General features: G+C 47.1%; 2 protein-coding genes and 1 long non-coding RNA gene across 5 annotated transcripts in view; 2 read left to right on the top strand and 1 right to left on the bottom strand.

Moving 5' to 3' along the window:
* LOC104001134 (zinc finger protein 83) overlaps positions 1 to 13,319 on the top strand; it is a 141,239-nt gene that overhangs the window by 52,405 nt on the left and 75,515 nt on the right. The window contains exon 1 of one of the 2 annotated variants that reach the window (XM_054672739.2): positions 2,124 to 2,276. The exons of the other annotated variant lie outside the window; for it this stretch is intronic. Coding sequence (XP_054528714.1) covers positions 2,262 to 2,276 — 15 coding nt within the window. The 5' untranslated portion in view covers positions 2,124 to 2,261. Of the gene's footprint in view, positions 1 to 2,123; positions 2,277 to 13,319 lie in introns of those variants that run through there. 2 annotated transcript variants of the gene reach the window in all.
* LOC456265 (zinc finger protein 816) overlaps positions 6,420 to 13,319 on the top strand; it is a 54,664-nt gene continuing 47,764 nt past the window's right edge. The window contains exon 1 of one of the 2 annotated variants that reach the window (XM_003316616.5): positions 6,420 to 10,974. In XM_003316616.5, coding sequence (XP_003316664.3) covers positions 10,712 to 10,974 — 263 coding nt within the window. In that variant the 5' untranslated portion in view covers positions 6,420 to 10,711. The remainder of the gene's footprint in view (positions 10,975 to 13,319) is intronic. The other variant, XM_063802222.1, reaches the window with a different exon arrangement.
* On the bottom strand, positions 10,236 to 12,382 carry LOC134809124 (uncharacterized). Its single transcript, XR_010153954.1, has 2 exons — positions 11,558 to 12,382; positions 10,236 to 11,074 (listed from the first exon to the last, which is right to left on the bottom strand). It is a non-coding gene; the product is annotated as an uncharacterized LOC134809124 (long non-coding RNA).

Here is a 13,319-nt window from a genome sequence, read left to right as displayed (position 1 = left end):
CTCCAGGCCCCCATGTAAGAATTCAGGCAAACCTTCTCACTCATCTCAGACCTTCTCAGGGCAACTTGGTGAAAATGTCTTCCAATCTGAGCCCCAGTGAGCCTCCTTGGAACTTGGCGATGAGGGGCTACACCAGAAAAGCTCAACCCTAGTGACTTTGACCCCTGAAATGATTGACAAAATGGAGTGCGTGTCTGGGTGTGGCTTTTTTAAAATTTTTTTGAGGAGAGGAGTGCCCAGTTGTGATTAGAATTTTCAATGGGATGCAGTGCCCTCAAAATGAAAAACAAAAGCAGAAGAATGGAAGAAACAGAGGTAGACTCAGACACAGAGACCATCTTCGGGGCCTTTCTCTGTATGAGGACATCACAGCGAAATCTAAAGCAGGTCATGTCAGTCCCTGGCAGGGAACCCTCCATGGGCTTCCTGTGTTCCCCAGGACAAAAGCCCAACTCCTCACTGTGGCTCCACAGCCCTGTGTCCAGGGCCCCTTCCACTGTCCAGCCTCCTCCTGGCAGCTTGCCCTCATCTCATGACTCTCTCCGCCCCAGTCATATTTGCTTTTCTCTTTTCCCAAACATCAAAACCCTTCCTGTCTCAGGTCGTCGTCCCTGGTTTTACCCTATGTACCCTGTCACTTTCTCCTTCAGGTCTAGGCTCAGAGCTGTCGTCCATGCCCTCCCACCGCCGTCTGTAGTTCCCTTGTCCATCAGTCTGTATCACGTTACTCAGGATTCATTGTCTCTGCATCAATCACATCAGAAATGCATTTTGTTTTTTGTTTTTTTTTTTTGAGACACAGTCACTCTATCTTTCAGCCTATGAGTGCAGCCTCTTGATCTTGGCTCACTGCAACCTCTGTCTGCTGGGTTCAAGCAATTCTTGTGCCTCAGCCTCCCAAGCTGAGATTACAGGTGTCTGCCACCACACCTGGCTAATTTTTGTATTTTAACTTCCATTTTATATTATTTTTGAGTCTGTCTGTCACCAAGACTGGAGTGTAGTGGCGCCATCTCGGCTCACTGCGACCTCCACCTCCCGGGTTCAAGCAATTCTCCTACCTCAGTCTCCCGAATAGCAGAGATTACAGACACTTACCAAGCCCGGCTACTTTTTGTGTATTTAGTAGAGACAGCATTTCACCATGTTGGCCAGGCTGGTCTCGATCTGACCTCAAGTAATCAGCACACCTCGGCCTTCCAGAGTGCTGGGATTACCAGATGACCCACCACGCCCAGCCCATTTTTGTATTTTTAGTAGATACAGGGTTTCACCATGTTGGCCAGGCTGGTCTCAAACTCCTCAGGTCAAGTGATCCTCCCACCTCAGCCTCCTAAGTAGCTGGGACCACAGACACACAGACGTGCACCACCATACCTGGCGAAGTTTTGTATTTTTGGTAGAGATGGGGTTTCACCATGTTGCCCAGGCTGGTCTCAAACTCCTGAGCTCAAGCGATCTACCCGCCTTGGCCTCCGAGAGTGCTGGGATGACAGGCATGAGCCACCGCACCCAGCTCTGCATGAGGTTTGGTCAGGGCTGGGTCTGTGCCCTAAAGGGGAGCTCATTCCAGCCCAGCTCCCCACTGCTGCAGCTTGTGTGTGGGCTTCTCCAGAAGGGGAGTGGGAGTTTCCCTGTAGGAGTTTATTGGCCATGGTGAGGAGGGCAGCAGGGGGGACTGTATTTCCTCAGGGTGAGGTCTTTAGTTAGGCCTCTGAGCCCAAGCTAAGCCATCATATCCCCTGTGACCTGCACATATACATCCAGATAGCCTGAAGCAACTGTGAAAATATCCTTAACTGATGACATTCCAATTTTGTGATTTGTTTCTGCCCTACCCTGACTGATCAATGTGCTTTGCAATCTCCCCCACCCTTAAGAAGGCTGTGTAATTCTCCCCACCCTTGAGAATGTACATTGTGAGATCCACACCCTGCCCGCAAAACATTGCTCCTAACTCCACCGCCTATCCCACAACCTATAAGAACTAATGATAATCCCACCACACTTTGCTGACTCTCTTTTCAGACTCAGCCCGGCTGCACCCAGGTGAAATAAACAGCCTCGTTGCTCACACAAAGCGTGTTTGGTGGCCTCTTCCCACAGATGCGCATGACACTTCACATGTGTGGTTGTGTTCCAGGGAGGGGGTGTGTTGATTCTGAGCAACAAACAACATATTTTTAACATTCAGGATTGACTTCTAAAGACTCTTGGTACGTGAGGAAGAAACCCGGAAGAAGAAAGCAAAGGAGTCAGGAATGGCTCTTCCTCAGGTGAGATGATATTCTCGGTGGATTGTTCTGTCTCCTTCCTATCAGAAACCCTGGGCCTTGGAGTTGGGAATCTTCTCTGGGTCTGAAGCTTCCTGCCTGACACGTTTACTCACACTCACCCATGCCTTCCCTCAGTCCCTCTCATCTCGCTTAGATTCCATCTCTGGTGACCGAGTGACATGAAGTTGGGAAGAAGCTGCACTGGGCATGGTCCTGGGAAGGGCTCACACCCAGACATGGATGGAGACGGGGTGAGGGTCCCGTGGTGTCAGTGCTGTTGGGCAGCAGGGGTTGTTCAGGGGCCACATGTGGATGCTCTGTCAGCTCTCTGTGGAGCAGGATTAGAGCAGCTGCCAATGGAAGTCACGTATTAATGTGCACAAAGTACGTGGTAAATTCTAGAAAAGGAAACCAATAAGTGAAAATCTTTTCTCCCTGCTTTCATGTGGGGAAAAGAAAGAGAGATCAGATTGTTACTGTGTCTGTGTAGAAAGAAGTAGACACAGGAGACTCCATTTTGTTCTGTACTAAGACAAATTCTTCTGCCTTGAGATTCTGTTAATCTATGACCTTACCCCCAACCCCGTGCTCTCTGAAACATGTGCTGTGTCCACTCAGGGTTAAATGGATTAAGGGCGGTGCAAGATATGCTTTGTTAAACAGATGCTTGAAGGCAGCATGCTCCTTAAGAGTCGTCACCACTCCCTAATCTCAAGTACCCAGGGACACAAACACTGCGGAAGGCCGCAGGGACCTCTGCCTAGGAAAGCCAGGTATTGTCCAAGGTTTCTCCCCATGTGATAGTCTGAAATATGGCCTCGTGGGAAGGGAAAGACCTGACCGTCTCCCAGCCCGACACCCGTAAAGGGTCTGTGCTGAGGAGGATTAGTATAAGAGGAAGGCATGCCTCTTTGCAGTTGAGACAAGAGGAAGGCATCTGTCTCCTGCCGTCCCTGGGCAATGGAATGTCTCAGTATAAAACCCGATTGATTGTATGTTCCATGTACTGAGATAGGGGAAAACCGCCTTAGGGCTGGAGGTGGGGCATGTGGGCAGCAATACTGCTCTGTAAGGCATTGAGATGTTTATGTGTATGCATATCTAAAGCACTGCACTTGATTCTTTACCTTGTCTATGATGCAGAGACCTTTGTTCACGTGTTTATCTGCTGACCTTCTCTCCACTATTATCCTATGACCCTGCCACATCCCCCTCTCTGAGAAACACCCAAAAATGATCAATAAATACTAAGGGAACTCAGAGGCCGGGGGATCCTCCGTATGCTGAACGCTGGTCCCCTGGGGCCCCTTATTTCTTTCTCTATACTTTGTCTCTGTGTCTTTTTCTTTTCCAAGTCTCTCGTTCCACCTAACGAGAAACACCCACAGGTGTGGAGGGGCAACCTACCCCTTCACTTTCATACTACATTTTTAGGTAATTGAGTGAGTTATTGTGTTTCTGGCTCCAAAAATCGAACTAATTAGAGTGGAAAGTTCATACACAGACATGAATGATAGAAGGTGTTTTATTCCATCATTATTTTAAGAATAGGAAATCAACCTGAATAATAGCAGGAGATTCTTTAAACCATTCTTAGCACATTGAGCTCATGGAGACTGTGGGGTTACTGTGGAGAGGCTTGTGAAACAGGTGTTTTTGGTAAAAATGGTTACAATTTATTTTCTGTGATGGAGTCAGCCTCTGCCACCCAAGCTGGAGTGCAGTGACATGATCTCAGTTTACTGCAACCTGCGCCTCCCGGGTTCAAGTGATTCTCCTGCCTCAGCCTCCCAAGTAGCTGGGGTTATAGGCGTGTGCCACCACGCCCGGCTGATTTTTTTGTATTTTTAGTAGAGATGGGGTTTCACCATGTTGGCCAGGGTGGCCTCAAACTCCTGACCTCGGGTTATCCACCCACCTCAGCCTCCCAGAGTGCTGGGATTACAGGCATGAGCCACCGTGCTCAGCTCTACCAATGTTTATTAAATATATATTTTGATATTTAAACATCACATGATGGATATATTTGTTTTCTAGTAAAACCCCGAGCAAAGCTGCAGACCCTTTGCCACAAAGCATCTCCTTTCCCTGTCATGTCCTCCACCCTCTTTCCAAACTCACTGGGGAGCCGCTACTGTCAGTTCTGTGCCAAGTGTCAGAGCAAGTCTTGTACACCTGTATTTCTGCATCATTATGAGACTTTAAAAATAATTCCGTAGTAAATTAAAAAAATAAAATGTTTTATAGTTATGTTTTTACTTTAGGATTGGGGCTACATGTGATGGTTTGTTACATAGGCAAACTCATGTCATTGGAGTTTGTTGTACAGATGATTTTATCACACCGGTATCAAGCCCAGTACCTAGTAGCTTTTTTTCTTTTCTTTTTTTTTGACACTGAGTTTTGCTCTTGTTTTTTGAGTCTGGAGTATGTTGGCATCATCTCGGCTCACTGCAACCTCTGCCTCCTGGGTTCAAGCAACTCTCCTGCCTCAGCCTCCTGAGTAGCTGGGATTACAAGCACATGCCTCCATGCCTGGCTAATGTTTGTACTTTTAGTAGAGACAGGGTTTCACCATGTTGGCCAGGCTGATCTTGAACTCCTGACCACAGGTGATCCAACCCCCTTGCCCTAGCAAAGTGCTGGGATTACAGGCGTGAGCCACTGTGCCCAGCCCCATTAGCTATTTTTTCTGCTCCTCTCCTTCCTCCCCCTCTCCACCCTCACGTAGACCCCAGCGTCTGTTGTTTTCTTTGTGTTTTAGTAAATAATTTACTTTGATATTTCATCCTGCTAGTTGTGAAAATTTACATGTTGTTATGTAAGTAAACATGGCTAGCTTGCTCTTTGACATCTGTATTGGAAATTGGCTGAATGACAGTATGTGGGTCCTTTGCAATTTTTCTCTGTATATAGAGTGCCATAGTGGCTGCGTCTGAGCATGCCTGCATTACTACAGATATCTAAAGATTCCTCCATGTCAGGCAGTTGAAAGGGTGATTGCTTCCTCTAGGAGGGGACATTTCCTGTTTTCTTAGATCTGACAAGATTCCTCCCTGCCCCCAACTATCAAAGTATCCTTTTCCAGCAAGATGAGATTCCTCTTCAGTTAAACAAAACTTGCTACTTTTTATATTTTAAAAATCTTTATATATATATACACACACACACACACACACACATATACGTACACATTTACACACATATATGTATATATTTTGAAAATTTGCTGGATGTGGTGACTCATGTCTGTAATCCTAGCACTTTGGGAAGCTGAGGTTGGTGGGTCACCTGAGCTCAGGAGTTCAAGACAAGCCTGGCCAACATGGTGAAACCCCATCTTTACTAAAAATACAAAAGTTAGCCGGGCATGGTGGCAGGCACCGGTAATCCCAGCTACTCTGTGGCTGAGGCAGGAGAACCACTTGAACCCAGAAGGCAGAGGTTGCAGTGAACCAAGATTGCATTACTGCACTGCAGCCTGGGCGACAGAACGAGACCCTGTCTAAAAAAAAAAAAAAAAAAAAGGAAGAAAGAAAAGATCTGGGGAAAATGACAACTTTTTTTATTAGCATGTAGTTTCTTGCGAGTCTCTGTTTTATTATTTTGCGGACCTATATCAACAAAATGGATTTTTGTACTCTGAGTTATTCTGTTTTCATATATTTGATTTTATTTTGAGAGAAGGTCTCGCTGTGTCGCTTAGGCTGGAGAGCAGTGGCGTGATCTTAGCTCACTGCAACCTCCTTCAGGCTCAAGCCATTTCCCAACCTCAGCCTCCCAAGTAGCTGGGACCACAGGTGAGTTCCACCATGGCCGGTTAATTTTTTTTTTTTTTTTTTGAGATGGAGTCTCACTCGGTAGCCAGGCTGGAGTGCTGTGGCGTGATCTCGGCTCACTGCAAACTCTGCCTCCTGGGTTCAAGTGATTCTCCTACCTCAGGCTCCCAAGTATGTGGGACTACACGTGAGTGCCACCACGCCCGGATAATTTTTTGGTATTTTCAGTAGAGATGGAATTTCACCTTGTTAGTCATGATGGTCTGGATTTCATAACCTCGTGATCCGTCCACCTCAGCGTTTTAAAGTGCTGGGATTACAGGCATGAGCCACCTCTTCTGGCCTTTTTTTTTTTTTTTTTTTTTGAGACAAAGTCTCTGTTACCCAGGCTGGAGTTCAGTGGCATGATCTCAGATCACTGCAAACTCTGCCTCCCAGACAATTCTCCTGTTTTAGCCTCCCAAGAAGTTGGGGATTATAGTCCAGTGCCACCACCCCCAACTAATTTTTTTTGTATTTTTAGTAGAGATGGGGTTTCACCATTTTGGCCCAGCTGGTCTTGAACTCCTGCCATCGGGTTGTAGCAGGATGAGCCACAGACAAAACTTCTCAGACACTGAGTTGTAGAAGGAAGGGCTTTATTCAGCTGGGAGCATAGGCAAGCTACTGTCTTAAAATCCGAGCTCTCTGAGTGAACAATTTCTGTCCCTTTTAAGGGCTCACAACACTAAAGATTTCACATTAAAGGGTAGTGATTGATTTGAGCAAGCAGGGGGTATGTGACAGGGGGTGCATGCACTGGTGGTCAGAGTGAAACAGAACAGAACAGGAGGTTTCACAATGTCCTTCCATACAATGTCTGGGATCTATAGATAACATCAGTTGCTAGGTCAGGGGTGGAATTTTAATTACTAGGTTTAGGCCAGGCAGGCCGAGGCCTGGTTTCAGGTCTGGTTTTAGGTCTGATGCCTGGCACCGGGATGCCTGCCTTTGGTTTCACTTCCTTGTTTTTTTCTTAAAACAGGTACTGAGTATAAAACAATATAAAACAATATAAGAGGGTCTCTCTCTCTTCCCTCATTTCCCCCCTTTGAGAGTCTCACTTTTTATTAGTGGGAATTCTCACTCTTATTTTTGCTACTTATGTCTTTTTGTGTAACAGATTGATAGTGATTCATATAGTACACTTGTGCTGAAGCATTTTGGTGAACTAAAATAGTGATGAAGCTTTTTATCGTTTGAAGAAGTACAGGTAGCAAACAAGGCAGCAGTAAGCAGGTTTCTATTACTATAATAACTCCTATTATAAGAGTTTTAAATCCTCCTAGTGCTGGGAACTACTTTCTAAACATGGCATCAGGGTTGAATCCATGCTACACTTGTACGGGCACATGTGTCAGTTTTGTCTTTTTTTTTTTTTTTTTTTTTGAGACGAAGTCTTGCTCTGTCGCCCAGGCTGGAATACAGTGGGTTGATCTCGGCTCACTGCAAGCTCCCCCTCCCAGGTTCACGCCATTCTCCTGCCTCAGCCTCCGGAGTAGCTGGGACTACAGGCACCCACCACCACACCCTGCTAATTTTTTGTATTTTTAGTAGAGACGGGGATTCACCGTGTTAGCCAGGATGGTCTTGATCTCCTGACCTTGTGATCCACCCACCTCGGTCTCCCAAAGTGCTGGGATTACAGGCTTGAGCCACCACGCCTGGCCCGTTTTGTCATATTTTAAACTATGTCTTTAACTACTTGCCTTTGATTATCTATGTGTAGACAGTAAGTAGTAAGGATAAATTTCTTTTTTTTTTTTTTTTGAGATGGAGTCTTGCTCTATCACCCAGGCTGGAGTGCAGTGGCATGATCTCAGCTCACCGCAAGCTCCACCTCCCAGGTTCATGCCATTCTCCTGCCTCAGCCTCCCGAGTAGCTGAGACTACAGGTGCCCACCACCACGCCTGGCTAATTTTCTGTATTTTTTTTTATAGTGGGATTACAAGCGTAAGCCACCAGGCCTGGCCTATTTTATTATTATTATTATTATTATTTGAGACAGTCCTGCTTTGTCGCCCAGGCTGGAGGGCAGTGGGGTGATCTCGGCTCACTGCAACCTCTGCCTCCCACGTTCAAGTGCTTCTCCTGTATCAGCCTCTAGAGTAGCTGGGACTACAGGAGCCCACCACCACACCCTGTTAATCTTTGTATTTTTAGTAGAGACAAGGTTTCACCACATTGGCCAGGTTGGTCTCCAAACTCCTGAGCTCAAGTGATCCACCCACCTTGTCCTCCCAAAGTCCTGGTGTGAGCCACCTCACCCATCCCCTCTTCACTAATTTTTAATTTACCTAATGAATTCTGATTTTGAACCCATGTATTGAGTTTTTTCATTTAGTTACTCTATTTTTAGCCCAAGAGTTTCTGTGTAGTTCTTCATAATTGCTGTATGTTGGTTGACGTTTGAATTTTCTTCATGCATTGCTTTTATAGTTTCTTGAAGCTGTCTCTTATTTCAATGCATTTCCAACTTTTTGGTGGATGTGGGTAACGGGGTCTCACTATGTCCCCCAGGCTGGAGGGCAGTGGTGCGATCTTGAGTCACTTCAACCTCTGCTCTCCAGGGTCAAGCGATCCTCCCACCTCAGCCTGGTGAGTAACTGTGGATGTGTCCTCTCTAGGTTTTTGCTTCTCATCTCTGAACTGAAGTTGATTTAAGTGTGTGTGGATGTGGTCTGAAGTGTGCAGGAGAGATTAATGGAGAAGCCCAACATGGTGAAACCCAGTCTCTACTAAAAACAGAAAACAATTAGCCAGGCGTGGTCGCACTGGCCTGTAATGGCAGCTACCTGGCAGACTGGGGCAGGAGAACTGCTTGAACCCGGGAGGTGGAGGTTGCAGTGAGCCGAGATAGCGCCAGTACACTCCAGCCTGGGTGACAGAGCTAGACGCTGTCTGAAAAAACAACAGCAACAACAAACAAACAACTAAAAAAAAAAAGGTTATTCTGTAAATAATTAGGAAGACTAAGCAGCCCCAGAGTTAAGACCTTTCGGCATCATTGTCCCTTCTTATGGAGTGATAAAGTAACCTTCCTTGAAGTGTATCAACCCATCACCAGTCAAGTTGCTGCACCCTATGCACTGGTCTTGAATGGAAAATGTGTTGATTCTGGTAAAGCTTCTCTGTCTTTTCCTATGTGTGTAAAATCTTAACGTCTCCACCTGAGAACGCTGATCCCATTCATTTGAAGTTGATGTTTCCAGGTGGCTATTTGCAAGCTTTGTGTTCAAACTCTGCACTTAATCATATATTCTAAATTTTATTATTTACCTCTGACATCAGTGTCTGTCGTATTGTAGGAGCCTCACCAGAGAGGGCACCTGTCCCCATGTTGTAAAACTCACACTTGTCAAAAAGACATGGGTTAGGGTTTTTCCCCCTCCCTCGGGATGAAGCTAATTAGCTGACACAGATGGTCACCTCCGTTACCAAGTAAAGGCAGGATGAAGTACGTGTGACCCAAGGGGTTGTCAAATCCTCTTCCCTGAGGACTGATTAGTGTTTATCTTGAAAACATGTGCTTAATGGGTTGTATAGAACAGTGACGTTTCTTTCTCTCTTTTCAACCTCATAGCTGTTTGCCTCTATTTCCCATCACATTTGAGTCGAAGGTTCTTTATTAATAAAATGGTTTTTATTTATTTCTCTGTTGTCGTGGAGATAATTACCCATTTGGGGGAAGATTTTTTTTGTTTTCAATTATATTTTGTCAACGTTTAAATAGTAAAGAGTATTCCTTAGGCTACGCAAGGTAGCCCACGCCTGTAGTCCCAGCACTTTAGGAGGCCAAGGCAGGTAGATTACTTGAAGTTCGGAGTTTGAGACCAGCCTGGCCAACATGGTGAAAGCCCGCCTCTATCAAAAATACAAAAATTAGCCGGGCATGGTCGCGCGTGCCTCTAATACCAGTAATACTCCGGAGGCTGAGGCAGGAGAATCGCTTCAACCCAGGAGGCAGAGGTCGCAGTGAGCAGAGATCACGCCCCTTCACGCCAGCCTGGGCGACAGAGGGAGACTCCCTCAAAGAAAAAGAAAAGAAAAACGTGAAAAAAAAGTAATAGATTTCTTCCACAAATGTGCTGGAACAACTAACTGGATATCCACACGGAACAGAATAATGTTGGATACCTATGTCACACCATCAAAAATTTTATTTAAAAAGGTTTAAAAAGCGAGAGAGAGAGAGAGACGGAGAGAGAGGGAGACAAGGAAGGTGGCCTTGCGGGAGGGAGTGTTACTTTGTCGCCCAGGCTGGCCTGGACCCCAGGGCTCAGCGATCTTCCTGCTCCTACTTCCTGAGTAGCTGGGACCTCAGGCTCCCGCCTTCGCGCCTGCATCCCTGCTGTGTTTAAGCAGCAGGTGGTGACCTCACTCCTCCCTGGCCTGAGCACTCAGTCCCGCATCCCAGGCAGTGGCTTTAGGGAAGTCTCTGAAGCTGAGCACAGGGCGGACCCTCCCTCCCGTGTGAATGGAGAATAGAAAGGGAGAGGATTTCTGTTCTGTTCTGTGGGCCGTCAGCATGAAATCCTATGTTCCGCCCACGCAGGGCTTTGCATTTCACATTCTAGTTTGCATCCCCGTTCCAGAAAATTCAGGGCTTTTGAATCATGCCTCATACTTCCTGGCCACTCTCGCCTCCCAAACCGGAAAAACAGAGGCGCTGGGAGCTAGGATGTGAACACACAGGTCCCGCCACGGCCCCGCCCTCTGCCGGTTCTAAACCGCAAAGTCCGCTTCGCGCGCGGCCGCTACCCGGCCCAGGCCCCGCCCACCACCTCGCGGGGCCGCCGAGGCCTGGCTTCCGTCCTGCGCGCGCAGATTCTCGCAAATGTGGAAGCGGATCGCGTGGAGTGACGGTCACACCGCGGCGGTGAGTTTCGCTGTTTTGTATTAAGTCTGCACTTCCCAGGTCCTCAGCGTTTCTGTCCCTGGGACGTAGGGTCCCCACGGATCTGGAAATTCTCTCCCGTCTTCACCCAGAGCAAATAGAGACATCCCCGTGAGAGTCCGGAAGTCCCTTCCTTTTGGGTCTAAAGTCGCCCTGAGGTTGGTCCCATCCCCTGTCTTTCTGCTATAGGGCAATATATACACTTCCTATCGCGTAGTTTTGTTTTGTTTTCTTTTTTCTCAAAATCCTTTTCAGACTCCTCCCGCCCTGCGCTTTTTAACGTCCTCACCCGCGAAGTGGATTCCCGCCCTGGGCACCTCCCAGCCTTGCCCTTGTCGGCCTCCGAAGCGCAGCGCCGCGGCCCCTGTCCCGGGGAGGCCGTGTCCTCTGCCTTGTCCTGGGATCCTGCAGACCCCACCCTTGTCCTCAGGCGCCGTCGCCCCCCACCTCCCTCCTCGTGCCGGGCCCTGCTGCTCCCCAGGTCTCTCCTCCGCAGTCACCGCTTCTCCTGAGCCCGCGTTGGGGAGGTGCCCGGGGCCTGTCCTGTGACACGGGGTGTTCTTACCTGCCCAGTTCCAACCCCTGGAAAATACGCTCCTCCGGGATGCAGGCGTCTTACATCAAACCCTCCTGTGATTGTGTGGGCCAAAGGGATCGGGAGACGGACAGCAGTAGAAAACCCGAGACAGAGAAAAGAAGAATGAGAAAGAACCATAAGAGATGGCAAAGTAGAGGATGGGTGAGGGATTTGCCAAGAGACAGCAAAAGTGAAAAGAAAACGATAAGAAAGCAAGAGAAAAGCAAGTGGAGAAATGTAGAGAAAAGCTGGATGTACAGAGAGATGAAGGACAGCAAGGTAGGGAGAGGGGCAGCAAAGAGGGAGGCTCATCAGAGTGAGGGAGAGGAAGAGGGATTTGGAGCCAGGGCAGACAGCAGAGTGGTGCTGGTGGCAAGGAGAACAGAGGGAGAAGCACAGCAGGGAGGACACCTGGGGATCTGGGGTGCTAGAGAGTGGGGATGAGGGTATAACAGGGAAGAGAGAATGTAACAGGGAGAGCAGAGGAGGCGCTGAGATGGGAGAAGAGGTGGAAATATTTGTGTTAGGGTAAACTGAAGAAAGGAGAGAATATGAGAGAAACAGAATTGTTTATTTTAGGTACGCACTGGCTCAGTGGATTCATATCCAAAAAGCTGAGCACTGAACAAAGACAGAGCGGGGTTTTTATAAGTGGCCTTACAAAAGCAAAACAAAAGCAGTTAATTATACAGTGACAGGTCATGTAATCTATAGCATAACATATCTTGTGACCTTGCGTAGCCGGTGGCCTTGTAGCTGCATCAAAGGAAAAACAAGAACTGACTAAATACAGACATTTGTAAAACATAATAATGCTTAAGAAGCCTGGAAAAAGAGTAACAGTAAAATAATCTCTCTCTTTTTTTTTTTTTTTTCCTTCAACCTTGCTCTGGAAGGTGGGGGTGTCTGGAGCCCATTCGTTTAGACTTGGCTATTCGGACAGCGTTATCCTGTAACCGTTCTTGATGTGAGCTTGACAGGCAGAGGAAAACTTGTTCTTTTCTTTTTATTTTTAAGCCTTGCCTTGCCACATTGTGGGCCTTAGCTTTTACTTTTCTTGGAGTGAATAAATGCAGTACTTATTATTTTTAAATTTCTGTCCATATAGAGATAGAGGATGATCAAAAGATTGGGGAGAAGAGCAGCAAGACGTTAAATAAGTTACAAGGATGGAGCAGAAGAGGTGGAAGAGAAGGAATAGAGTGAAGAAGGGGATAAACAGCAGGAGAGGAGAGAGGTACAAAATGAGGAGCAGAACCCCGGGGGAAAATAAAACAAGAGCTAGAGAGAGAAGGGGAGAATGAGAGATACGTACAGAATCAGGGAAGGAAGCAAAGTAATGATGAAAGAGAGGCTGGGTACAGTGGTTCATGCCTGTAATCCCAGAACTTTAGAAGACTGAGGCAGGGGGATTGCTTGAGTCCAGGAGTTCTAGACCAGCCTGCACAACATAGTGAGATCCTTATCTCTGCCAAAAAAAAAAAAAAAAAAAAAATTAATTGGGTATGATGGTGCGCACCTGTAATCCCAGCTACTCTGGAGGCCAAGGGAGGAGGATCACTTGAGCTCGGGAGGTCCTGGCTGCAGTGAGCCAAGATCATGCCACTGCACTGCAGCCTGGTCAACAGAGTGAGACCCTGTTTCCAAAGAAAAGAAGGGGCGGGGGGACTTTGGGATCAGATGAGTAGGTGAGTTTATTGGCTATGATTAGTTGTGACATGTTGACTTCTGTGTATATAATCTAATAATT

The sequence above is a fragment of the Pan troglodytes genome, chromosome 20 (genome assembly GCF_028858775.2).
Source record: "Pan troglodytes isolate AG18354 chromosome 20, NHGRI_mPanTro3-v2.0_pri, whole genome shotgun sequence".
In the NCBI taxonomy this organism is placed as follows: domain Eukaryota; kingdom Metazoa; phylum Chordata; class Mammalia; order Primates; family Hominidae; genus Pan; species Pan troglodytes.
Note: the sequence above shows the minus strand (reverse complement) of the source record. Positions and strands in the feature narration are given on the sequence as shown.